This window comes from Polypterus senegalus, chromosome 6 (assembly GCF_016835505.1).
Source record: "Polypterus senegalus isolate Bchr_013 chromosome 6, ASM1683550v1, whole genome shotgun sequence".
Taxonomy (NCBI): domain Eukaryota; kingdom Metazoa; phylum Chordata; class Cladistia; order Polypteriformes; family Polypteridae; genus Polypterus; species Polypterus senegalus.
Window position 1 is genome coordinate 27644348 of NC_053159.1, and position 25001 is coordinate 27669348.

The 25001-nt window shown below is 41.7% G+C and overlaps 1 protein-coding gene across 1 annotated transcript in view; it reads right to left on the reverse strand.

The window, feature by feature from the left end:
• Positions 1 to 12630: 12630 nt before the first annotated feature.
• The window catches only part of LOC120530904 (solute carrier family 2, facilitated glucose transporter member 1-like), a 48285-nt gene continuing 35914 nt past the window's right edge, over positions 12631 to 25001 (reverse strand). Inside the window, exons 4-10 of the mRNA XM_039755691.1 lie at positions 22110 to 22350; positions 21757 to 21919; positions 19868 to 20055; positions 19026 to 19130; positions 15821 to 15922; positions 15287 to 15490; positions 12631 to 14945 (exon numbers count right to left, since the gene is read on the reverse strand). Coding sequence (XP_039611625.1) covers positions 14742 to 14945; positions 15287 to 15490; positions 15821 to 15922; positions 19026 to 19130; positions 19868 to 20055; positions 21757 to 21919; positions 22110 to 22350 — 1207 coding nt within the window. The 3' untranslated portion in view covers positions 12631 to 14741. The remainder of the gene's footprint in view (positions 14946 to 15286; positions 15491 to 15820; positions 15923 to 19025; positions 19131 to 19867; positions 20056 to 21756; positions 21920 to 22109; positions 22351 to 25001) is intronic.

Below are 25001 nucleotides of genomic sequence, written 5' to 3' on the forward strand. Positions count from 1 at the left end.
AGACCAGGCCACCCAGGAAGTTTACTGCTGAGGGGCTTCCAGCTCATACTTTTCTGTTACAGTGCATCTTTAATAAATACAAAGTAAAATTTTTTGGGAGTACATCTTGTGTCGAATGGTGGTATGTTGGGTAGAGAAGTGGCTGTCAAATGGTGTGCCACAAGAGGTGGCTAGGTGCGTGGTGAACATTGTGGAAGTAAAATCCCCAAACCCCCCTTCTAGAAGAGGAACTAAAAGGGAGACCTCCCCTCCCTGCTCCCCCTACCCCTTTTTTACAAAAACAGATGGAGAAAAACATCAAGCGTGAGAACCACCAAAGTGTAGTGTAGCCTGCTGGGTTCAAATCTTATGCATGAATGTTGTCTACCTGGAGTTTACTCAGTCTCCTCGAGTTCCTCCCACATTGCCATGCAGGCGACGTTAATCACGGGGCACACTCATTGATGGACCGGCACCTTGTCCAGCGCCGATTACTGCATTGTGCCCAGAGCTACTGAGATAGGCTCCAGGCCCCCCGACCTTGATTTTGGGTTTGAGAATTTCAAGTGAAGTGAGATACCACGGATGAGTCTGGGCTTGAATTTGCCGTATAATTTCCGGTATTTTATAATGTTGGTCGTATAAGTCGAATCTGGAAAACTCACGCTATTGGTCCAAGAGATTATGATATGTTAACGCCCAGCTGAGAGAGTAACCACGGAGCACACGACCTTTGTTTTCTATATATTGTCTACGTGACCACACGGTAAGACCTGAACTATTCAGAAGCGACGTTTGCAGTGTTTTGTGTTTTTGGTATCTCACATCCTCATACGCCTTTATCGTAAGAGCATCCCTTATCTATGATGGACCGTTCGATCAGAAGAAAATATGAAGCTGGTTTTAAATTAAAAGTCGTTGAAGTGGCGAAAGAAATTGGTAACTGTGCTGCTGCAACAAAATTCGTTGTGTCTGAGAAACTGATGTGAAATTGGAGGAGGCAAGAAGATGTAAAAAACAAATGTAAGAGTCGCATTTTTGAACGGGCGTATAAGTCGCGGTCTGATTTTATGATCGATTTTTTGGGTTTCAGGACCCGACTTATATGCGAGTATATACAGTATATAAAATCCTCATTGACCAAGTGCATAGAATCACCTTCACCCTTTGCATCAAGTGTTATTTTGCTATTTTGTTCTGTGAAAGGTGCCATATGAGACCTTGTTTATAACATACAGCCACTATCTTATGGTGAAAGGTGTTGTATAAATCCAAGTCTAATGATGTGCCTGCATGCTATTTTAACTTGTGCCGCCATGTTATCTTCACTTATTCATAAACCAAATTCACATACAATGCATGTTCATTTTGTACCAGGAAAGGTGCAATATAAAAACAAGTTTGATTGAGCACCTCCATCCATTTTCTATCCCACACGTCTACTTCCCAATTAAAGATGGTATGGCCTTCACAAAATATTCAAACCCCTTTACTTTCTACACATTTTGTTCTGTTGCCACCTTGGGCTAAAAGAGTTTTATTTCATTTTTTCCCCTTATCAAACATTTAGTTCCCCAGAAAGACAAAGCAAAAAGAGGCTTCTAGTTTTTTTTTTTTTTGAAAATTTATTAAAAAAATGAAAAAAACAAAATATCACATGGACCCAAATATTTTGACCCTTTGCTGTGATACTTGATATTTGGCTCAGGTACATCCCATGCTGTGGATCGTCATTGAGATGTACAGTTGTGCTTGAAAGTTTGTGAACCCTTTAGAATTTTCTATATTTCTGCAAAAATATGACCTAAAACATCATCAGATTTTCACTCAAGTCCTAAAAGTAGATAAAGAGAAACCAGTTAAACAAATGAGACAAAAATATTATACATGGTCATTTATTTATTAAGGAAAATGATCGAATATTACATATTTGTGAGTGGCAAAAGTATGTGAACCTCTAGGATGAGCAGTTAGTTTGAAGGTGAAATTCAAGTCCGGTGTTTTCAATCAATGAGATGACAATCAGGTGTGAGTGGGCACCCTGTGTTATTTAAAGAACTGGGATCTATCAAAGTCTGCTCTTCACAACACGTTTGTGGAAGTGTATCATGGCACGAACAAAGGAGATTTCTGAGGACCTCAGAAAAAGAGTTATTGATGCTCATCAGGCTGGAAAAGGTTACAAAACCATCTCTGAAGAGTTTGGACTCCACCAATCCACAGTCGGACAGATTGTGTACAAATGGAGGAAATTCAAGACCATTGTTACCCTCCCCAGGAGTGGTCAACCAACAAAGATCACTCCAAGAGCAAGGCACACGTGTAATAGTCGGTGAGGTCACAAAGGACCCCAGGGTAACTTCTAAGCAACTGGAGGCCTCTCTCACATTGGCTAATGTTCATGTTCATGAGTCCACCATCAGGAGAAAACTGAACAACAATGGTGTGCATGGCAGCGCTGCAAGGAGAAAGCCACTGCACTCCAAAAAAAACATTGCTGCTCGTCTGCAGTTTGCTAAAGATCACATGGACAAACCAGAAGGCTATTGGAAGAATGTTTTTGTGGACGGATGAGACCAAAATAGAACTTTTTGATTTAAATGAAAAGCGTTATGTTTGGAGAAAGGAAAACACTGCACTGCACTGCAAGAACCTTACTGTATCCCATCGATGAAACATGGTGGTGGTAGTATCATGGTTTGGGCCTGTTTTGCTGCATCTGGGCCAGGACGGCTTGCCTTCATTGATGGAACAATAAATTCTGAAGTATATCAGAAAATTCTAAAGGAAAATGTCAGGACATCAGTCCATGAACTGAATCTCAAGAGAAGGTGGGTCATGCAGCAAGACAACGACCCTAAGCACACAAGTTGTTCTACCAAAGAATGGTTAAAGAAGAATCAAGTTAATGTTTTGGAATGGCCAAGTCAAAGTCCTGATCTTAATCCAATTGAAATGTTGTGGAAGGACCTGAGCGAACAGTTAATGTGAGGAAACCCACCAGCTGCTCTGTACAGAGGAATGGGCAAAAATTCCTCCAAGCCGGTGTGCAGGAATGATCAAAAGTTACCGGAAATGTTTAGTTGCAGTTATTGCTGCAAAGGGGGGTCACACCAGATACTGAAAGCAAAGGTTCACATACTTTTGCCACTCACAAATATGTAATATTCTATCATTTTCCTCAATAAATAAATGACCAAGTATAATATTTTTATCTCATTTGTTTAACTGGTTTCTCTTGATCTACTTTTAGGACTTGAGTGAAAATCTGATGATGTTTTAGGTCATATTTATGCAGAAATATAGAAAATTCTAAAGGGTTCTCAAACTTTCAAGCACAACTGTATCTACACCTTGTTTGGAGTCCACCTGTGGTCATTTCAATTGAGTGGACATGAGTAGAGAAAGGCACACACACAGTTCTCCATTGAAGGTGTATCTGTGTAAAAACTGTAAGAGGCATCCCAGATGGGAAGGAGGGTGGTTTCATACCCGGACAGGAGGCCAGAACAGAAAGACAAAGGGATTGGCTGGTGGGAATAGAAAATAAATTTGTGTCTGACCGGGGTCAAGTAATGGACGGACCAGTGATTGGCGGGAATTGGGAGTGGTCTCATCCCCCTTATGCCAGGTGGTAGTGGTCCTCACTTGGGAACACAGTCGGGATGCTCGCCGGGGTGCTTGGGATATGGAGTCTGGAAATACAGCCCTGTCAGGGTCCCTGGGGACTAACAGAGGGCACTATCGGGGCGTGGGGGAACCTCCCTACTTTCATTAATGCCCAGAAGTGCTTCCCAGAAGTTATGGCTTGACACCGGAAGCACTCCTGAGTCTGGCTTAAAAAGGGGTCTGCTGCCATACATGAATGAGTCACAGTTGGGAGGCAGTAGGCTACACTCTAGGAGGAGGAAGAAGGAGGCGTTGTGATTGGTTTATTTTTAGGTGTATTCGGATGCGTCTTTGGAAGGGTGATCATTGGAAAGGTGCTGTGTTTGAATAGATATCTTCTCTTTGAACCAGGAGCTGTGTGAGGTGTTACTGTGTCTGTGGTTTTTGGGTTCTCTGGCGCCACCTTGTGGTTACAAAACCAAACCATGAAGATGAAGGAATTGCCTGCGGTGCTTAAGAGACAGAATAGTGTTGAGAAACAAATCAGGGGAATCTACAGAAAGTTGTGCAACATGGAAGGTTCTCCATAATGCTTAAAGTGAAGGAGGTTGGAAAATCTATGATTCTTCCTAGAATTGACTGCCTGGTCAAACTGAGAAATCAGGGGAGAAGGACCAAGGGAGAGGAAACCAAGAAATGTGCCACCAGAAGGAGCTTCTAGCTTATGGCCTGGGGTGCATACATGGGTTGGTGCATATTTTTCAACTGAATGCCATGCAGTGCTGGCCAGCGTAAAAACTCTGACATATAAAGAAAGTGGCGACGTCACCTGCAGAACTGACAGCTTCAACAATAAGCAAATAAAGACTGGCACACTGTCCAGGTGTGGGTCCGACTTGCCATTGAGTGCTGCCAGGATGTGACAGTGGTGACATGTTGCATGACACACTTGCAAGAATATGAACACTTCTGCTGCTGGTATAAGACACTGGTTCTCCATAACATTGACCTGGAAAAGCACATTAGAAACGTGGATGGGTGGTTGTGAACATTGTACCTGGAATTACTATGTGCTTAGCATGCAGTGTCTTAGTGTCCCCGTCTCTCATGTATGCATGACTCCCAAGCACCAACTGCATTTCATTACTGTTGTGCACCCCACTAAAGCAATTTTACACAAATCACTGGGAGTAAAAGGGTAATAAAAGGCACCGTACAAAGTAAAGGCTAACACAAAGATGCCACATCCAGAATTTCAAGTGGCTAGTTGAGTTCTTTCACACAGGTACACTCCATGTTCTTTCCTGCACCCTGTTGTTTAAAGGCTCAGACTTCGCTCAGCAATACTCTCTGGTGGTCACATTGGCAAGGTGGGTCCCAGCTGAGGGTCAGTTACGAGGTTTCCCTTCTGTATGACCCTTGGCTCTTCTGTATGAGCGAGTGGAAGATCATACTGACCTGTGCTTGATAAAACCGATGTGCCCATCATTGGAGGACTGAGTTAGAAGGATGTCATGCTCAGTGTTACAGAGTGAGCACTCCTCGTGTTCGGGGTGCAGGCACTATATTAAAAGTGAGGTCTCATCTGGCTTGCTCACAAGTTTTAGTTATGAAGGACAGAGATGACATGTAAACAAACTCTCTCTGGGACTTCATGCAGAGGAACGCTGTGAGATGTTTTCATGCTGTGTACTTGGTCTATTTTCATTTTTATATCTAACTACATAACCCGCATTGTAACATTAGGTTAGATTGACCAGACAGCCTCTAACTCAAATGCTACATGGAGTACCTTTCTCAAAAGAACTTGCTGTGATAAAGTGTTTTGTACGTACTTTCACGATTAAAGCTTTCAGGCTGAGATGTCCATCACCAAAGTATCTGTGTAACATCATGGAGGTCCAGAAAACTGCGTGGCCATTTGTCATAAACAGAGTGCCCACTTGGGTGAAAGTAGACCCCCCGCTCTATCTACCTAGACGTCAAAAGCACCATCCATGAATCAGCCCGAGTGCTGAACGTAAAATCTACCTAAGACAAGTCATTAATGACGAGCAAAATCATGGAAATGCTCAGAAAATGTAGCAAACTCCACATAATGCATTGAAGTCAATTTGGAAGGATGAGCGGAACTAGTTTTTAGAGAATTATAACTGTGAAGTGTTGTTTTAATGGTCTCTGACGGCTAGGGAAGCTGGACTGATTATTGTGGTCTTAAATGTGATCCGGGTGAGCTGTGAGGCAGCTGTGCTAACCACTACACCACCATGCCTCAAAGATGGGACAATGACCACAAACAAAATACAGTGGAACCTCGGGTCACAACTGTAATTCGTTCCAAAACTCTGGTTGCAACCTGTTTTGGTCATGACCCAAAATAATAAATACAATTAATCCGTTCCGGACCATACGAGCTGTATGTAAATGTTTTCTTTTTAAAGATTTATAAGCACAAAAATAGTTAATTATACCATAGAATGCACAGTGTAATAGTAAACTACATGTAAAAACATTGAATAACACTGAGAAAACCTTGAACAACAGAGAAAACGAACATTGTTTACAGCGAGCGGTTCGTAAGGCTGTAGCGTGAGCTCCTGCACTTTTTTTTTTTTTTTATGAGTTTTAAGTGTAGGGAAAAAAATGAATATTTGAAAAATCCATAATTTATACAAAAACTAATCATAAACAACCAAGAAAACTAACCTTGCAGGAGTTGAGTTCTGGCATGAAAGAAGTGAGGAGGAACTGCATGGAGAGGAGGTTACAGTTTTGAGGTAAAGTCCCATTGTCTGACTGAGAACAATGTACTGTGCAGGGAGAGACTGAACACGTGCGTAAATCACCGGTGCGTACGAACCAGAAGGGAAACCGGCTTGTTCGTCACCCGAGTGTGTGGTCGTGAACAGATGCAAAAGTTTGGTGAACTTTTTGGTTGTAACCCGATTTGTATGTGTTTAGAGACGTTCGTGACCCGAGGCAGTGCAGGATTTACGTATAAGCTACACAAGCTATAGCTTAGGGCCCCCCAAAACAAATCATATTTGGCACTTACATAGAATATCTGGACTTATAAAGGGCCCCATGTCTCAAATAGCTTAGGGCCTTATCAAGTCTAAACCCGGCCCTGACCCGAGGTTCCACTGAATGACAAATGGCCCCAAACTAGCAATAAATTACAAAAGAGTACATACTAGTAGATCGTCACGTTCATAAAGTTCCAGTGTTGGAGCACCCATTAGCCATGCCATGAAGTGGCGGCTCTTTCCATTGTTTGAAGGGCACAGAGGGAACGTCTTCTTGTTTCCAATCTATGTGCAGATGCTTGGCCCTTTTTTCTTCTATTAAGAGGATAGAAACACCTTTATAACCAGTAATAAATCTTTCATTATTATTTCACAGTCTCGTCTGCGTTCTCTTTCTCAGGGAGGGGACAGGAAGGGAGAGCTCCTTTAAGGCTCATTTTAGATCTTAATTAGCCACGTGCTGGGGCTATGCATGCAAATTGGCCATGAGGCTCTGTGCTGCCGTTGCACACGAATCGGTGTCATACTGTACATCCAGTGGCAGTGCTCCTAATATTCTCATTATGGTCTGCTACTGTAATGTAGCCCTCAAATAAAAATAATAAAGTTTTTTTGTTTAATGCACGCTGGGTGGAAGGCTGGAGTATCGATCAGGCTGTGACATCAGGCTTGGCTGGATTTATGTAAAGAAGCTTGACACTTCAATTAGGATATTGCCTTGTTTGATTGTTTTTGAACAATAACAGTGGCCAGTTTTGCAGCTACCCTTGTTGTTCTGTGTCCTCATTCGGCCTGGTCCACCTCAGTCTTGCTGGGTTCAAGGTTGAGTATTCCAGCACCAGGTAACCTGGGAATCACAAGTGTAGAGGGGCCTACCATTCCATTGGCAAGCCATGCTGCACCACAGAGTCCAATCAGCATCCTAAGACAGGGCGCCACCTTGTAGCTAAGCACATAAAACAAGCTGCTTATTAATCAGATTGTAACTTTGTCTGACACTCATTTTCACACTGCTTATAATTTGAGCCTAATGGAAACCTTAAGGTTAATCAAAGTATGAATAAAAAGTGTCACTTTCTCTTTTGCCTGTTGTGGCACCTGCATTACAAATGTAATGTAAAGGAGGGAAAGTAGTGAACCACCCTAGAATTCAACCCTGGCAGTGGCCAGGCTGGCAAGGCTTATAGGTGGGATTTGGGGCCTTCGGTTCAGGTGTGCTTAGTAAAGAGTCTGAAAGCAAGCAAACACAGGGTCCCCCTAGGAAACTGAACTTTAGCACATCGCATGCCGAAAACGAGGACGTTTCTTTCGGATGTCAGTGTAAAATCGGGGCGTTGTTTGAAATATACCAATTAAACGCATTTTTCTATTTAGCAAAACTCAAAAACATCCTTTCTCTAAAAAAAATGATCTATTCAAGTTACCTCACAGTTGTAACATTCTTTGTGCACGCCAGCTGGACGATAACTCGGCTGGGTCTAACAAAGTAGGTCTTACACCGTTTGGAAGGTGGTGAGGTGCCAGCCCTTGAGAGATACTCCAATGGTGGTGGCTCTGCATATGCCAATTATTATTGTGAAAAATGAATACTATCCAAAATATAGGTAATAAGAAAAAGCTGAAAGTGAAATGTTCTGTGATGGTATGCTGATTTTATTTTATTTTTTTTTTATTTTAGATGCCCACTGTCCTCTGTTCAGATCGAGTACCCCTGCATATGCTTGTATTTGGTGCTAGAGCCCTGAAGATGGTTTACGAGAGAACTGGTAGGTGGCATCCATCTATAGATTACCTACTACTAGTTAACTCATAGTTGTGGTAAAAAGAACCAACCAACCATCCATTATCCAACCTGCTATATCCCAACTACAGGGTCAAGGGGGTCTGCTGGAGCCAATCCTAGATTATTATTATTATTACAGGGTGAGTCAAAATTATGTTAACACTAATGGATTATTTTTATCTTGAGCACACCTTTCCAGGTCGATGGCTAGGCCATGGTGGACCATTGCCATGGCCTGCACACTCCCCTGATTTGACACCCTGTGATTTCCGGTTATGGGGTATGATGAAGGTGCGCGGGTACAGCAGGAGAGATTGTGATATCAATGAGCTGAAGGACAGAATACGGACTGTGAAATGTGTGTCCAGGCTTTAAATGGTATTGCTGCTCGTTGCTTTTTGTGTGTTGAGCATGATGGCGAACATGTTGAGACATTCCTGTAGATCAAGAGTTCCCAAACTTTTTTCGGCCGCAGACCCCATTACCAAAAACTTTTAAAATGACAACCCCCTAGTCATTTACTTTACTTTCTCAAACTTTACTTCTTGCCTGAAGAAGGGGCCTGAGTTGCCTCCTTGAAAGCTTGCATATTGTAATCTTTTTAGTTAGCCAATAAAAGGTGACATTTTACTTGGCTTTTCTCTTTACTCAAATTAATAAATTTGTACAGTACTCGTTATTAAATATTTCACTAGATATCAAACTTTTCATTTTAATCACTTGTAATTAATGATTGAAAAAGATAAAAGGACTACGGAATATGTCATTATCTTGTGCAACATTTAAATATCAAAACCTGCATTAACGAAAATTAAAGCAAAAAAATACTAGCAGAGTTTTTTTACATTTTTGACATTTATGAAATAAATATGTAAATTCAAAATAAGTACAAATAGTCCAAGCTGTACTGTCCGTGTTTCTTTTTTGGTTCAGTCATATTTTTATCTGAAGAAGTAAAAACTTTTATTAACAAACAATTTCAACAGCCCCTGTGATAAAAAAAAGAAATAATAAAGTATGTACTTACTTGAAACAGAAGATTTTTGTTCAGTCATATAAATAAACTGTGTCCTCTGATTTTCTTTTTCGTAGTACTGCTCCTCAATAAATAATTATATTCAAAGTTCAAATCACAAATAAGTACATCTCACATCAAACAAACCAATTTCTAGTGTTTTATGAAGGCATGACCGTACAAGACTGATGGCTTCTGCTCATATCGAATATCCGTCGTCTCGTCCCGCTGCGAGGAAGTGCGGACATGCAACGGTTTTTCATGTCCACACTTGCTTTGATACGTTTGATAAGACAATGCACAGACATGTTAGTGCTACATGTATTTTCATACATTCTTACATGTGACTCTTTTAATGACACATTTTACCTTTTCGTTCGCAAGTTTGGTATATAATGTGTTTTTATCAAAAAAGTGTTTTTTTTTTGTTTTTAAATTATTTTACTTCTTAATTAGGTAACTATTGGAATCATAGATATTTTGAAGTATCAAACAAATAGCCGTAGTAATGGGGTCTATTTTTGCTGTCATAGACCCCCAAATTTTTTTACTGAAACTATCGACCCCAAGAAAGTTCAAATCGACCCCAGGGGGTTGATATCGACCACTTTGGGAACTCTTGCTGTAAATCATCTTACATGTTTTCTGAATAAATTGTTTCCACCATTCAAATGTTAACATAATTTTGACTCGCCCTGTATTATTATTATTTTTGCTAGTTTTAGCTTTGACCTTTGATTAAGATGTTAGCGTTGCGTATTGCGTTTATCAAATGGTTACTTTTGGCCTTTTAGGTAACAGTCCCTGCCTGAGTTTTGGCTACAGTTTTGACTCGGACCCTTGGTTTTCTTCATCTCCTGGGGCTCTCATTTATGAAACTTTGCATGGATTTCATTGTGAAAATATGCTCACGCCAAAAAACAGGAAAATGCGTATGCTAAAAAAATGTAGATTCATAAAACTTGGTTTTATGCACACTGCTATGCAATCTACCTTTAGAAATCATGAGTGCGCCTCAATGCTCATCCACCTCACACACATGTGATCTCGGGCTGAGACCCCGGCGCCTGCATTCAAGAGCATCTGGCTGTGCTCCACAAGCCTTTATAGTGCTCCTGCTCTCTATTCTGGGGGTCTGGGAGAGGCATAAGTCGCCAGCATCTGAGCGAGCAGCAGCTGTCAACTGGCACACATAAAGACGGGATTGCTGTTGCAATGAATAGTACAGGCCATGTGAAAACTGAGCGTTCAGCCAGTTACCTTAGCAAGCAGTCAGCCATTACGTGAATCACGGGCTAACTCAGGCCACGGAGCCATGAGGCTTGTCAGTCTCATCTTGGCGTCACATATGACTTGTACATTAATGGAATGCAATTGAGTTTCGGTTAATAAATGTAGCTTCACGCTTGCGAGATGCCCTTGTTGTAGTATGAGTGCAGTAGATCGATTCAAAGACTTTAGGAGAACTGGACACTGCGGACGACTGACTTTCTGTGTTGGTGACAACACGTAACAATTTACAGTATGTTTGTGCACACCCGGCATATAAGATCTGGATGTAGCACCCTCCTCAGTCAGCTAATGGCTACCAGCACAACAGGTATGGTGCTATTGAAGCTTGTCTGAGGTATTCCTGACCAATCGGTCAGTTCTTGGAGAAGTGACAACAAGTAGCCGAGGTAAACTGATGAAAAACCAAAAATGTTTTTCAGTGCAAATACACGGTATTGGCCTTAAAAAGAAAAGTCAGTAAGGTGGATCTCCAGCTTTTACTTCTACTCAGTCAGTCATTGCCCAACCTGCTATATCTGAACACAGGGTCACGGGGGTCTGCTGGAGCCAATCCCTGCCAACACAGGGCGCAAGGCCGGAACAAATCCCGGGCAGGACACACACCAAGGACAATTTAGGATCGCCAATGCACCTAACCTGCATGTCTTTGGACTGTGGGAGGAAACCCACACAGACATGGGGAGAACATGCAAACATGCAGGGACAACCCAGGAAGTGAACCCAGGTCTCCTTACTGAGAGGCAGCAGCGCTACCACTGTGCCACCATGCCGCCCCACTTCAAAATCTACTTTTCAAGAAAAAACAGGGAACACGATGGCAACTTGTTACAGGCAGAGAACTACTGACACATGTAATAAATTCAGGTGCTGTTTGAAGGAGAAAGACTTGGGGAACCTTCAAGTCTCGACTTCTGGTTTGTTTTTTTTTCCTTAATTGGGTGAATGTGATTGGCACAATTTTTTTTTTTTTGTTTGTTTTTTTGGGGTGTTCTTGTCAAAATTGTTTTACTGGTCTAAAAGAATTGTGGATGAATAATAATTATGGCATGGGGATTTCAAACCACACTGCTTTTAGTCAACATTGGCCAACATTTTAGGTGGAAGATGACTACAGAATGAGCCAGGAGACCAGAGTCCTGTGTGTTTGTGATTTATTGTTTTATACAGCAGAGAGTCAAATGTTACAAAAATACATTTCTTGAAAACAGCAGTGTATCTTGGCACAGACCTACCCACACCACCACCCCCCCAAGAAACAAACACACAGAAGCTGTTTTTTGTGATATTTTCAAATGTATAATTTATAAAGTTGCTAAATTTATAAAGACACTAATAATTTAAAACGTCTAATAAATAGCTCTCTATTGTGCTGGTGCCTGCCTTGTTGAAGCTGCAGTGCAAGGGGACGCATGCGCTACGAAAAGGCCAATCTCGGCAGTCATGCTGCAGCCCCGGTGGGTGTCTGTCTGCACACACACACACACACACACGCCATGCACCCACCCACCCACACCCACACACACCCACACACTCCAGGGCTTTGAGACCAGACACTGGTGCTACTCGTGGACGCGAGTCTCCTAACATTTACAGTATTTCTTTTATATTCACTCAGGAACCATCACACAAGAGTCACTTGAAAAACACAGATAAATATTGCAATCGATACATAAGAGTAGCAGGACACACTGACCCTCAGCAGGCAGTGACTAGGTGGGTCAAGTGGAGGGGCCCGCTGTAAGCCCTCACCAGACTCCACCAAATCAAATTCAAGGTCTCACGTGTTGGGGCGAACACCAGATACAGCCAACCCTCCTCCCCTCGGGAATCCCCAAATGCGGTCCTCATCCCACAGACACACTCAACCTTCTTGCATGGCCTGTCGAGGTGCCAACGTGGCAGTAGATCTTTGTTTTTATAAAAAAATAAAATACTTGATAAAAAAGAAAAAAAAGCAGGCAAAGTGCAGAGAAATACTTCGGTATTGCATATCGGCTACAAGGCAAAATAAGGGAGTCCCCTGCAGGAAGAGTCTAATCAGCCGATGGTTAGCCCCATCCTGCCCCTGGAGTTCCTACTCAACTATCTTTTTAATTCTTATTTGGTCCCACATCGCTCAGGAAAATATCAGGAGGGGAAATTAGAAGGTAAAAAGTGTCAGCTTCCTAGTCCCTTACACTTCTAGGAACAGTTCTTTGCTTTTAGTCTACAACCAGGTAGACATGAGGAGGGCAGCCACTCCAAGGGTACAAGCGGTGACGGTTGGCTTTCCATCCCCACAACCCCAGAATATCCCTTGTGCTGTCTAAGTGGCGTGAGTATTGGAGGTTCTCCTCCATGTTTAGTCTACTAGCAAATGCTCAGAATTCAGTGCTCCGAAAACAAGTTTGTGGATGGCCAGTGAAAGTGTTACAAGATGATTTAAGCGAAGTCACAACTTAGGGAAGGACTCCCAGTGAAACCAGAGCGACGGACGTAGATCCACTGAATTATAGAGTCACCCCTCTGCCAGCAAATGTCAGACAGCCTGACCAAAATAAAAAAAGAATGTCAGTGGGCCGGGATGTTTAATTCTGTTCAGGGGTGTGTAGGGGCACCAAGCGGCATTATGAAAAGCAATGCCTGCATTTTACAAAAGACCCTCCGAATCTAATCAAGAAAGGAACAAATATGACAGTACACAACTGGGACGAACCGTTCTGCCCATTGACCATTACACAGGCCTGCCTGTCTACGTCAAGAATGCCAACATTGGGGCACAGAGTTTAAAGTTCCTGCTCACCTCTCCCTCCTGTCACTTCGGTGATGCTGCCCGGTGAAACGGGCCTACGTATACCCCTTTGTACTAAGCAAAGATTAGCAGCTGTATTAACAAGTGCTGCGGTGGGCTGGCGCCTTGCCCGGGGTTAGTTTCCTGCCTTGTGCCCTGTGTTGGCTGGGATTGGCTCCAGCTGACCCCCGTGACCCTGTGTTAGGATATTGCATGTTGGATAATGGATGGATGGATTACCAAGTGTCTGAGGTTTAGAAATGGAAAGCCAGGCTAGGAATTGTGGGAGGTCTGATTTGTAGGTCAAGTGAGGGGTGTTGAGTGGTGCCTTTAGATTTTTCTTCTAACCACCAAACAGTGCACTCGGACATTGCGGATGACTGCCAGAACTCATCATTTACGTGACTTAATAATTTTCTTTATTCTTACCCTCTGATTTAAACGAATCTCTTCTAGACTTAGTGGGAAGGCTCCCCTGCATAGTATTTACAGTATTGTACATTGGTGATTTAGGCGGGGTAGAGGGAATCGGGTGTGAAGAGGGGCATGCAGTAAGTAGACTAAAATGCCCACCACTTCCTTAAGAAGGCAGCCCCTAAATTATCAGTAATAAAACTGCAATGGAAGGAATACAGGGTGATGACAAATCAAAAGCTAGACTTTTAACCACCCTCTACCACCGCCACCCTGAATAAGAACTACAGCATTAAAAACTTCACTTGCTTACTTTAACAAAACAAAAAAAAAAATTAAAAATTAAAACACATAAAAATTGTCAGTCTAGCTGTGAAAGTGAAGAGTAGTCTTGCGCTCCGGATTCGGAAACACTCAAAACAAGTCAAATGTAAAAAGGCATACACACATACAAACTTACCAAATACACACTACACTCCGCAGTGCCCCCTAGACATCCTCTGATGGTCACATCTCCATATAAAGTCTGCCACAAACTTGGCCCCACCCACTCTGCCATTAAGAGTACATGGGAGGGAGAAAAAAAAAAAAAAAAAAAAAAAAAAAGGACTTGTGACAACAGGAGTTCCTAAAAAGAAGAGGAGGGGAGGGGCGGAATGTGGAAAGTAAAACTCAGGAAAAGTGTTCCCATTTCGCCATACTTCAGTGAGCATCCAGGACAAAACGGGAGAAATGTCGCAAAAGTGATGCTGCCAGTCAGTGAGTACTTCCAAAACAGACATCAAACATCTGCTCACTTTTTTGTTTTGCTCTTCTGTGTCTGTTTTGCAGTCTACAGTAGGTGGCAGCCGATTACAGCTGGGAGTCGGCTCCCAGGCTGTTGAGCTCTTCCGGCGAGTGCTTCTCAGCAGGGTTGGAACCGGCGCCTTGACGGAACCCGGCGGAGATCTCGTCAAATGTCCGACCCTTGGTCTCCGGGACTTTGAAGTAGGTGAAGACAAAGAACAATATCAAGAGGACAGTGAAGATGATGAACACGTAGGGGCCTAATGCTTGCTGTAAAGGAAACACAAAATGTAAAAGTTAGTTATCTGGCAACTTAGTTGAGAACCTGCAGCAAAACATTCTACATTATGCACCAGCAACAAATTACTTCTGTGCATTGCACCACTTGAGGCCATTTTACTTAGGCCTTCAACTTTCAAAATGTCAATTAGTTGATAAGATTCACTCTTGGAAAGACTCCCATTTTACTAAAATATGGCCTGATAGTCGCACCCTGTTAAATGAGAGTGCTGCTTGTAGACATTGAAGCAGAATGCAAATACATTAAGATGATGTTGCCAAAGAAATGCTATTTATATGAAGTGGTAAATTTTCAAGTTGCCAGTCCTTACCTCAACATACTGAAAGCACATGGCCACAATGAAGTTGGCTGTCCAGTTGCAGAAGCCTGACACAGCAATAGCAGCAGGACGAGGCCCCTGACTGAATAACTCTGCTACGATAAACCATGGAATTGGTCCTGGTCCAATTTCAAACAATGCCACAAATCCAAAGATGGCCACTATGCTTACATAAGACATCCAGGCGAGCTTCTCCTGAAAAGGATAAGCAAAGGTTAAGAACAGTGTAGCTGGCACCCCACTATACACCCCCTTTGCCACATTCTGAATGACATCTTTTCTGAGGTTGTAAACCCAACAGTCTCAAATATTGGGCAGCATTTTTGAAACCCAGTTCAATTGGTTATGCTTGTATCAACAGTAACCATTACAACTACGGCTGCATGCACTACTAGACGTAATCCTCTGATGCTTTTTTACTGGAATATACTCCTAGGCTTGCCCCTCTTACTGCAACCATAGGCACAGACAAGACGCGAGTATACTGGCAGCTGAATGCTGTTACCCACCAACAAGAACACATACCAGCAATGCCAAAGCAATCGTCATAAGAACAGCAGACACGGCCATGCCCATGAGGCCAATAAGGTGCAGGGTTCTCCGGCCAGCCCGCTCCACAACAAAGAGCTGGAAAAAGAAGAAGACACAGATGAGTGGCGTGTGGAGAATAAGACATGACTCCACAGACAAACCAGCAACAGGAATTAAAAATAGTGAGCCAGCCAAAGAGAGTGAGATGGAGGAGGACTGGAAAAATGAAGTCAAACCAGATGATGACACAGAGAAACAGATCCGAGAGGAACAGAGGCACACATCCTGTTCTCCTTTCTAAAATATAAAGAAAAAGAGGGAAGGCTTTCTAAAAGCGAGGAGTTGAGAATGAATGACGTCACAATTTTACGGCACGCCAAGCCACAAAATGGCACTAGATTAAGATGGTTCATAGGCCATGATGATACTTTGTAGTTTTCTAAGACTAACAGAAGGCTTCACCCGAAAGATGATGATGATATTAAAACGAGGAAGAAAACATAAGTTGGGACGCAATTATTGCTATTTCTCAACAACCTCAAGACTGACACTGTAATGAGCACCAATATAGAAAGTCTGAGATACACACGGAATGACAGATGACCCTGGTAACTGGCAGTTATTTTAACAATGAATGATCCACAGCCAGACTTCCACAAGAATCACCTTCCTGCAGTTATGGCCACAGCAAAGCCCTCGTAAGGTAACTGTTGTACTTAAACTAGCAACGGCTGCTATTGTGACGCTTCTGAGGTCGCGTTCACTCTTCCAGTGTTCCTGATCATCTTGTGGTATGTCGGGGCTCTCTCTCTGTGATTCCAAATTTAATGTGAGGCTCTATTTATCTAATGCCCTGGGAATCTCTGCCTGCCTTCTTGAACCTTCCTGGGCATGTAAAGTGTAACATGAGTATTCCAGTGGTTCATGGAGTGCAGAGCGCAGCATACCTGTGTGTAGTGTTTTGCTGTCAATCACCCATCATGTCCCTAACAGGATAATATGCTGGCGATTACAGTACAGTCTGCCTTCATGACCACCTGTGCAACGAGACTTGTCATTCACATGTATATGGTCATCCACACTTGGGTCAGTGATCTTAATATGTGTGCCAATCTGCATGAATGCAGCTTGCTTTAACGTAACCTCCTGTGGAGTGGTGGGAAAATGTATACATCTGCGCATTACCTCACGTGTGGTGAGAGTGTTCAAAGTCTGGTGCACAATTTGAGAAATGGTTGACTGTGGCATAACCAAATCACCGCTATGGCAAACCTGCATTTTTCAAAAAACCTTTTTGATCAGACAGTACACAGCTTCCCCATGTATACAGAGAGACTATTTTGCATATAAGATTTGTTAAGAATTTTATTCCCTATCTGCCAAATTGATGTCTTTTTGTGAATTTATTGTTGTCCAGCATTTACATCTGCCTTTCCTGGGATGTGCATGCTGATCTCTGCCTGAATGGCATCTTTTGGCAGCTCCTAGAGAGTTGGGACAAGCGTTCCTAAATCCTGGTGAAGTTAGGAGTAGTTTCTTCAATTAGAAACATGACTAAAGGTATTTTATCAATGTTCCCAAGAGTGTGTCATTCTGAGATTTTTTAACTAGTTAGGACTGTTTTTCTAACTCGGAGGTGGTTCATAAATACGGGCTCAGGTCAGGCCATCTCTTCTTTTGACCAAAGCTAAGAAACGTCCAATCGGGTAGGAAAACACCTGCTACCTACTGTCAAATGTGGTGGAGGTTCCATCATGCTGTGGGGCTGTGTGGCTAGTTCAGGGACTGGGGCCCTTGTTAAAGTCGAGGGTCAGATGAATTCAACCCAATATCAACAAATTCTGCAGGATAATGTTCAAGCATCAGTCACAAAGTTGAAGTTACACAGGGGTTGGATATTCTAAGAAGACAATGACCCAAAACACAGTTTGAAATCTACAAAGGCATTCATACAGAGGGAGAAGTACAATGTTCTGGAATGGCCGTCACAGTCCCCTGACTTGAATATCATCGAAAATCTATGGGATGATTTGAAGCAGGCTGTCCATGCTCGGCAGCCATCAAATTTAACTGAAATGGAGAGATTTTGTATGGAGGAATGGTCAAGAATACCTCCATCCAGAATCCAGACACTCATCAAAGGCTATAGGAGGCGTCTCGAGGCTGTTATATTTGCAAACGTAGGCTCAACTAAGTATTGATGTAATATCCCTGTTGGGGTGCCCAAATTTATGCACCTGTCTAATTTTGTTATGATGCATATTGCATATTTTCTGTTAATCCAATAAACTTAATGTCACTGCTGAAATACTACTGTTTCCATAAGGCATGTCAGATATTAAAAGAAAGTTGCTACTTTGAAAGCTGAGCCAATGATAAACAAAAATCCAAAGAATTAAGAGGGGTTCCCAAACTTTTTCATATGACTGTATATAATAATATGATTAATTTTGTGCATTTACATTTCATAATTTATTTGTAACACTGTATCAATATTGAAAGCCATGTCATCTCAATAAAGCACAATTACAATGGATGAGGGTTGTGAGAATGAGTGGTATTGCTGCTGCTGCTGCCTTGTCCTGTAGTTAAAAGCCGAAAAGGGAAGAAAGACCATCATAGTAAGGGAAAAGGTGAAAAAAATGGAATCAAACCCTTTAAAGAAAAGACAGAAGAGAGAAAGCAAAATGTAAATAACTAAACAAATTTTTAAAAAGGAATGCTTATCCAGCATGGGTTAAAAAAAAAACTTGTTTGCCACGGCACTCATTCCTGCTTTAGTGAAATCAAAAGCTGTTGATCTAAGCTGCCCTTTTCTCTCTTGCACATAGATAGAAAAATCTAAATTGAACCTTTTGCAATAGCTTGTTGTCATGGCAACAGCAAGCCTTTATGTCTCGTGAAGATTTATGTTCAAGTGAGAGAATGCAAGTTGTGCTAATCTGGCTCCCGCTCTTCATATGCACTACCTGGGAGCAGAGCTGGTAGTTTTGGGTAATAGGAACTCGACTCTCTTGGCAATCTGCAGTAGTACTTACTATGTGTCCTCTGAACAACCAATGGGACCAGTAGCCGACCAAAAACTTGACACATGCACTATTAGGGAACAATCCAGTAAAGGATGTGTTTACACTAAATAAGATTACATAAATTTTAATGTGTACAAAAGCATAAGCAAAGCACTGAGGACAGAACCTACCGAGACCACCGTGAAGGCAGTGTTGACCACTCCAGTACCAATGGTGGCATAGACGGGCTGGGCCACACCAGCCTTTTCAAAGATGCTGGTAGAGTAGTAGAAGACCTGAGGGAAACAGAAGAGTATTGTTAGCAAATCTGTGTAAGAGACATTAGTCAGTTTCAGACTACTAGACTCCGGAAACAACATAAAACAGAGCTGACAAGAAAAGCTTTTTATAGCTTCCTTCCAGACCAAATCAAATGTGATTCACCAGCAGTTATGATTTATGGTAAAAGTCTGACATTTTAAGTGTATACTAAGATAGTGAGCACTAAGTAAAGGTAACCACAGTGGTGTTGTCTTTGATAAGACGCCACATTGGTGTTATCTTCTTTCCACAAACACAAGGGCTGAGCTGATGTAAAGGACTTTAAAAGATGCAGCATGCCATGTTCCAGCAGTGCACACTTTTGGGTACTGGTTCACCCTAAGTGAGGCAAGGCAGCAAGGCCTTTGTGAAGAATGGAGCCTTAGTAGACAAAGCACTAATTACTCTTGATTCTAGTCTTTTGAAACATGTACTGCCCAATGCAGACCAGCACCAGTTAAGAGTTTTTAAAGATAAGGGAAACAAATTCAAAAAGATCATGCGGATGGGCCGTGCTGAAATTATTTAAGAAAATCCACACTCAGGGAAATGTAAGAAAAAAAAACGAATACTGCCAACACCGCCAAACATGCAGATAACCTATTAAAAAAAAAGTAGAGATTAACTGAGAATTGTTTGGAATAAAATCCAGGAAATGCTGCAGCTGTCATCAAGCCAAGTAGAATATATGTAACTCAGGAGGGATACTCACTGCATTGATGCCAGAAAGCTGCTGGGAGAGTTGCAGAATGATGGCGACTACTATAGGCTGTCTGTACAAAGGTGATCGGAACAGCTCGATGATGGTCACTTTCTTTTCTCTCATCATCTGCCGGCTCTCTTCCTTCATCTCTTGCATGTCGCTGCTTACATCTGTTGTGCCACGCAGCTTTTTAAGGACTGATCAATTTAAAAAAATGAAAAAAGGGAAATGTGAGGAAATAAACCTTGATGACCCCAAACCTACCATTCTAGATCCATTTCTAGCACAAGTACTTCATTAAATTAAAAAATATCCTGAGTCGTCTTATTACACTGGTATGCAAGAAAATATTTTTTGTTTGCTACTGGGAACTTCAGACCAGTTCTCTATTAAGTTTTTTACACGGATTTCATATATGGAATTAAGCTAGCATATCAGATTTTTGAGGTACACATCATTGCCATTTTGACACTTTTGAATATCAATATAATATATCAACACAATATCTAGAGTTTGAACTGTCCCACCAAAATTGTTTGAATGTGTTTATTCTGAAAACAAACCAGAAGACGATACCAGAGACACTTTAAAACATGCTTATATCAATTTACCTCAATATAAAATTGAGGTCAGTGTGCTTAAAATTGTCTGAGGCAATTTTGTGCTTTTGCGCTTGTCTCTCTTTGCATGAACCAACAGTAGTCCCCCATCATGCTCACAGTAAATTTTCCCTGATAATCGGTTTTCCATCACCTTTGTATCTTGATGAAATCTTTCCCCATGCTCATCTCTGACATCGCTTAGATTTGGTGGAAAACAGTCGAGATGAGAATGTAAAAAAAAAAAAAAAATGCATCTTCAGTGACATTCTGGCTTCCATAAGCTGATACACTTTGAGCAGGTTCTCCACAAGCTCAGCATAATTCTCTGCTCTGTGACTGTCAAAAAAAGTCTGGACAACCTACACGAATGAGGGCGCTTATTTCAGTTGGCTTCAGTTTCCTTTTGAACTCATCGTCAAGCATCAGTTCACGGATTTCAGGACCAACAAAAACACCTTCCTTAATTCTGGCTTCACTTTTCTCGAGACCAAACTTATTTCTTAAATGCTGAAACGCATCACCTTTACAGACCAGTCACCCTAGTTGTCCAACACCTGGAACATCATAACTGAAAAATGGGACGTGCTGTAAGAAAACGGCTTTCAGATTTGGAGTCAGCAAGTGAAATTTGTTAAAGTAGAGGTAAAGGAATCCCAGTAGCAAAATGTTTGTTGATCAATGTTATTACAGCAGCAAACATGTGGGGTTACCGCTGGTAAAGATTTATATATCTTCATAAGTAAGCGTTCATTAAGACGTACATGTGAATGGACAAGTTACTCTCTGAACAGTTTGGAGATGTCACTTGGTACTGAGGCCAGTGAAGAACCTAAGTCTGCAAGGCCCCTGTCCAATAAAAGCAGGAAACTGCACTAACGTGTTGTAGAGGCATAAGAGTAGCTTGAGTGATTGGGGCTTGCATGACAAGATGCCCACTTCATATCTGTGCATGAATGTAGACATTTCACTGAACTCATCCGACAGGAGAAAGCTCGGTGACTGAGAAACAAATAAAGTAAAATGAATGCTAATGAAAAAGTGCCAGTATTTCACAAATTAAGTGAGTTACACAAACATACTATTGTTGAAGCAGGAAGATAAAAAAAATACTAAGGTTGTGTAACATTAGTGCTTATAAGACTAATGATACGGTATGTGGTGCCTTTATGTTTCTTTTGTAGTTTTCATGACATCAAATGTAAAGACGGAGGTTTTGTTTAGGACCTTTCTTGACTTACACAGTGGGAATTATGATTTAAGAAGAAACAGCAGGGAGTTTCTGGACAAGATGCTTACCACTCTTGGCCCTGTTTTCTTCATTTCGGTTGATAAGCAGGAAGCGGGGACTCTCTGGACAGAGAGGGAGTATGATACATTGTAGAATAGCTGGGATGAAAGTGAAACCCAAGAGGAAGGGCCACCAAGTAGAATTTCCCATGATGGATTCAATTCCAAAGATCTACAAGAGAACAGAAGGAGTTAGCTTTGAGATCTGAGGAAAACAGAATAGTTCAAGTTACATCAAATGGAGTGGCACATTTCTTCATAACACACCTCCGGATGGGCAAATCAGTTAAACCAAATAGACTTAACCGGTGGCGCATCAGTGTTTATTTAATGTGCAACATTTTGAAGGAACGGACGGTTACCTGAGCTAGCAGGATCCCAATAACAATTCCCAGCTGATGGAGTGTGCCCAGTGCACCTCTGAGTGATGTAGGTGAAATCTCGCCAACATACATGGGCACAAATCCAGTGGATAAGCCCGAGTATATCCCTACTAGGAAACGGCCAATGATCAGCATCTCATAGGACTGTGCCATCTTTGAAAACCCCATGAGGGCAGCAGAAATGAAAGCGAGAACGTTCACCATTAGCATTGAGTTCCGCCTGTTAGAAAATAAAGACACAAAGAGAAGCATGGATTGAGAGAGTTGTGTGAAAATATTCTATCAATATTCAGATTCAGCATTTTCCACAATACGTATAAAGCTTCAAACAGGCCAATCTACTGCACAAAAGGTGTAGCCGTTGGTCAGACTAATTATGTGATTTACTGTAATATTAAATCACCAGATGCCCAGACTAATTAGATCTACCCGATTATAGATTCAAGAGATTTCAGATGGGCTTGACAGTCAGACTCTAATATAAATATATACACTACAGCAGATCCCTTTTTATTTACCATGAGGTGTAGAGTGTACCGTATATGCATAAGATATTAAGGCTGACTACATAACCCTGAATATTAAGAATGACCAAATTTACTACAGCACAGATGTACCAACAGCCAGAACTCCTAAGGCTTATCTTCGTATATAATACGCTACTGTCCGTTTGTCTGTCCAGGATTTTAAATCACCTGTAGCTCGCAAACCGTGTGAACTATTGACCTGAAATTTGGTACACATATACTACGTGACGTCTACTATCTGCTTTCGGGGTGATGATTGACCTTCAAGGTTAAACCTCTTTTTATTTTTATTGTATTTTATTGTAGAATCAACTCTCGGCAGGCAGGTAGCTGGGTGGCTGTGCGGCGCATGTGTATGGGTGCTGTTCTCATCCATACCACCTTCACCGTCACTTCTCCTACCTTTTCATATCTTAAATCATTGTTGAGGCAGATTGAAGACTTGAGTGCCAGCTTAAGTGAAAAATTAAAGAAAACGTACTAAGTAATTGCAACACAAACACTGACTTAATCAGTTTTCACGCAAAAAGAGAAGAACTGGGCCGCTAGGGTGGAGAAAAGAAGAAGAGCTGCTCAGGAAGCAGCAAGCGCATCCACCTCTGAGCAAACGAATGTTAAACGTACAGAGAAAGAGTCTGAAAACTAGGAATGCTCAAGTCAAGTGTATTCCGTGCACGCTATTGTGCAGTGCGCCATTACGGTTTTATTTTTTTTTTATTATAAATGTTCTCAACAGAACAATTCACAAGTTTACTAGTGTGGACAGGGTAATTTAAAAAAGAACTGAACACTTTGAAAAAGGTATTAGTCAATAACTAAGTATCTTATGTTCATGTAATATGTGCAGTAGCAAAATGTACAGCTACCCTTAGTTTTTCTCCATATTGTAGCAGTTGAAGAAATGAGTGAAAGCACAGTGGCCATCATATCAAACATTAGCAGTGATATGATACAAAGGGTCACTACATGACTGATCTGTGCCATGAGAGGTGTATGCTGGGTATTTGTAACATTAAGAAAACACTGTGCGAGTTCCTTGACGAATTGATTTTAACCTGCATGTTCTTATGATACTTAGTATTTAAGTACTACATTTTTAGAAGTGTTTTATGGTGTCCTGATGGAGGTGGCCCATGTTTCCTTACTTGGATAGAAGGCCAATACAGAAGAGAGTGTCGGCAGGGTGAATAGAAAATGTTGCAGAGATAGATGGGAGTTCCTTACCTGCCCAATAGGCCAGTATAATGGGCCCTGTTGGGGTATCTCAGCTAGTATGGTTAGTGTTCCCTTTCCTTAGTTGGGGGCCAGTATAAATAAAGGGTGCCAGGAGGCTGCCTCCTGTGATCATATTGCTTTGTTGTCCCTGTTTGGCTGCTTGCAGGGCAACATGGGAGTTGTGGTTCGGTAGGGCTGACCTGCTGGATTCCATGGGAGCTACCACAGGGAGGTATTGGGAGGCAAGCCCCCCTCTCTTGGGAAAGTGCTTCTTGTAGGCAATCTTTGGGTGCTGAAAGTATTCCTGGGTTAGGTACAAAAAGGGAGCACTCCACAGAGGCAGGGGAGTCTAGAGTAGGGAATGGGGAAAGAACAAAGGAAAGGGGGAAAGAATTGTGCTTTGTTTTGTGTTGATTTGGATGAAGACTATATGAAGGTACTTAATCTGAATCCAGGACTGGAGTTTGAGTAATCGTGTCTGGGGCTCTGTGACACCCCTTACTGGTCACACTATGTAGTAAATACTGGGTGATCTGTCTGCTGAGGAGAGGTGCTGTGAAATGAATAAAGTCCAGTGAAGTCTGTCTCAAATAAACTCCTGATTTTACATATGCTGCCATATGCATGCTGTGAATATTCAGACTGTAGTATATATACGTTTATAATAATGGGACTCGTTAGGAAAGCAGCTTTTGTATAGATGTGATGGATATTCAAACTTATTAGGAGATCAACCACGTATCTCTAATATAAATTTAACAGGAGGTCCGCTGTAGAGTATAAACTTTCTGTATTAAATCTCAAGTGCATGAAACATGTAAAGGACCAATGGTCAGACTTCAATGCGAGTCTAACGCATATGATTTTTCATAAGATCAGAAATTGTCAAGCAATCCGTTTTGTGTAAGCAAAAGAATTATTTTTAAAAGTACTTCAAAATGAATCTGTTCCATAATAAGGCTTAACATAAGACATATCTGACTGAGGTGTTTAATATTTAGGCCATAGCCTTAGCTTACATGCTGAGATGTATCAGAACATCCATTGTATCTTGAAAATGAAGAGGTTTTATGGCACTGAATATAGAGTGCAAATCTATGTATCATGACATCAGAAGTAGACCAAAGCA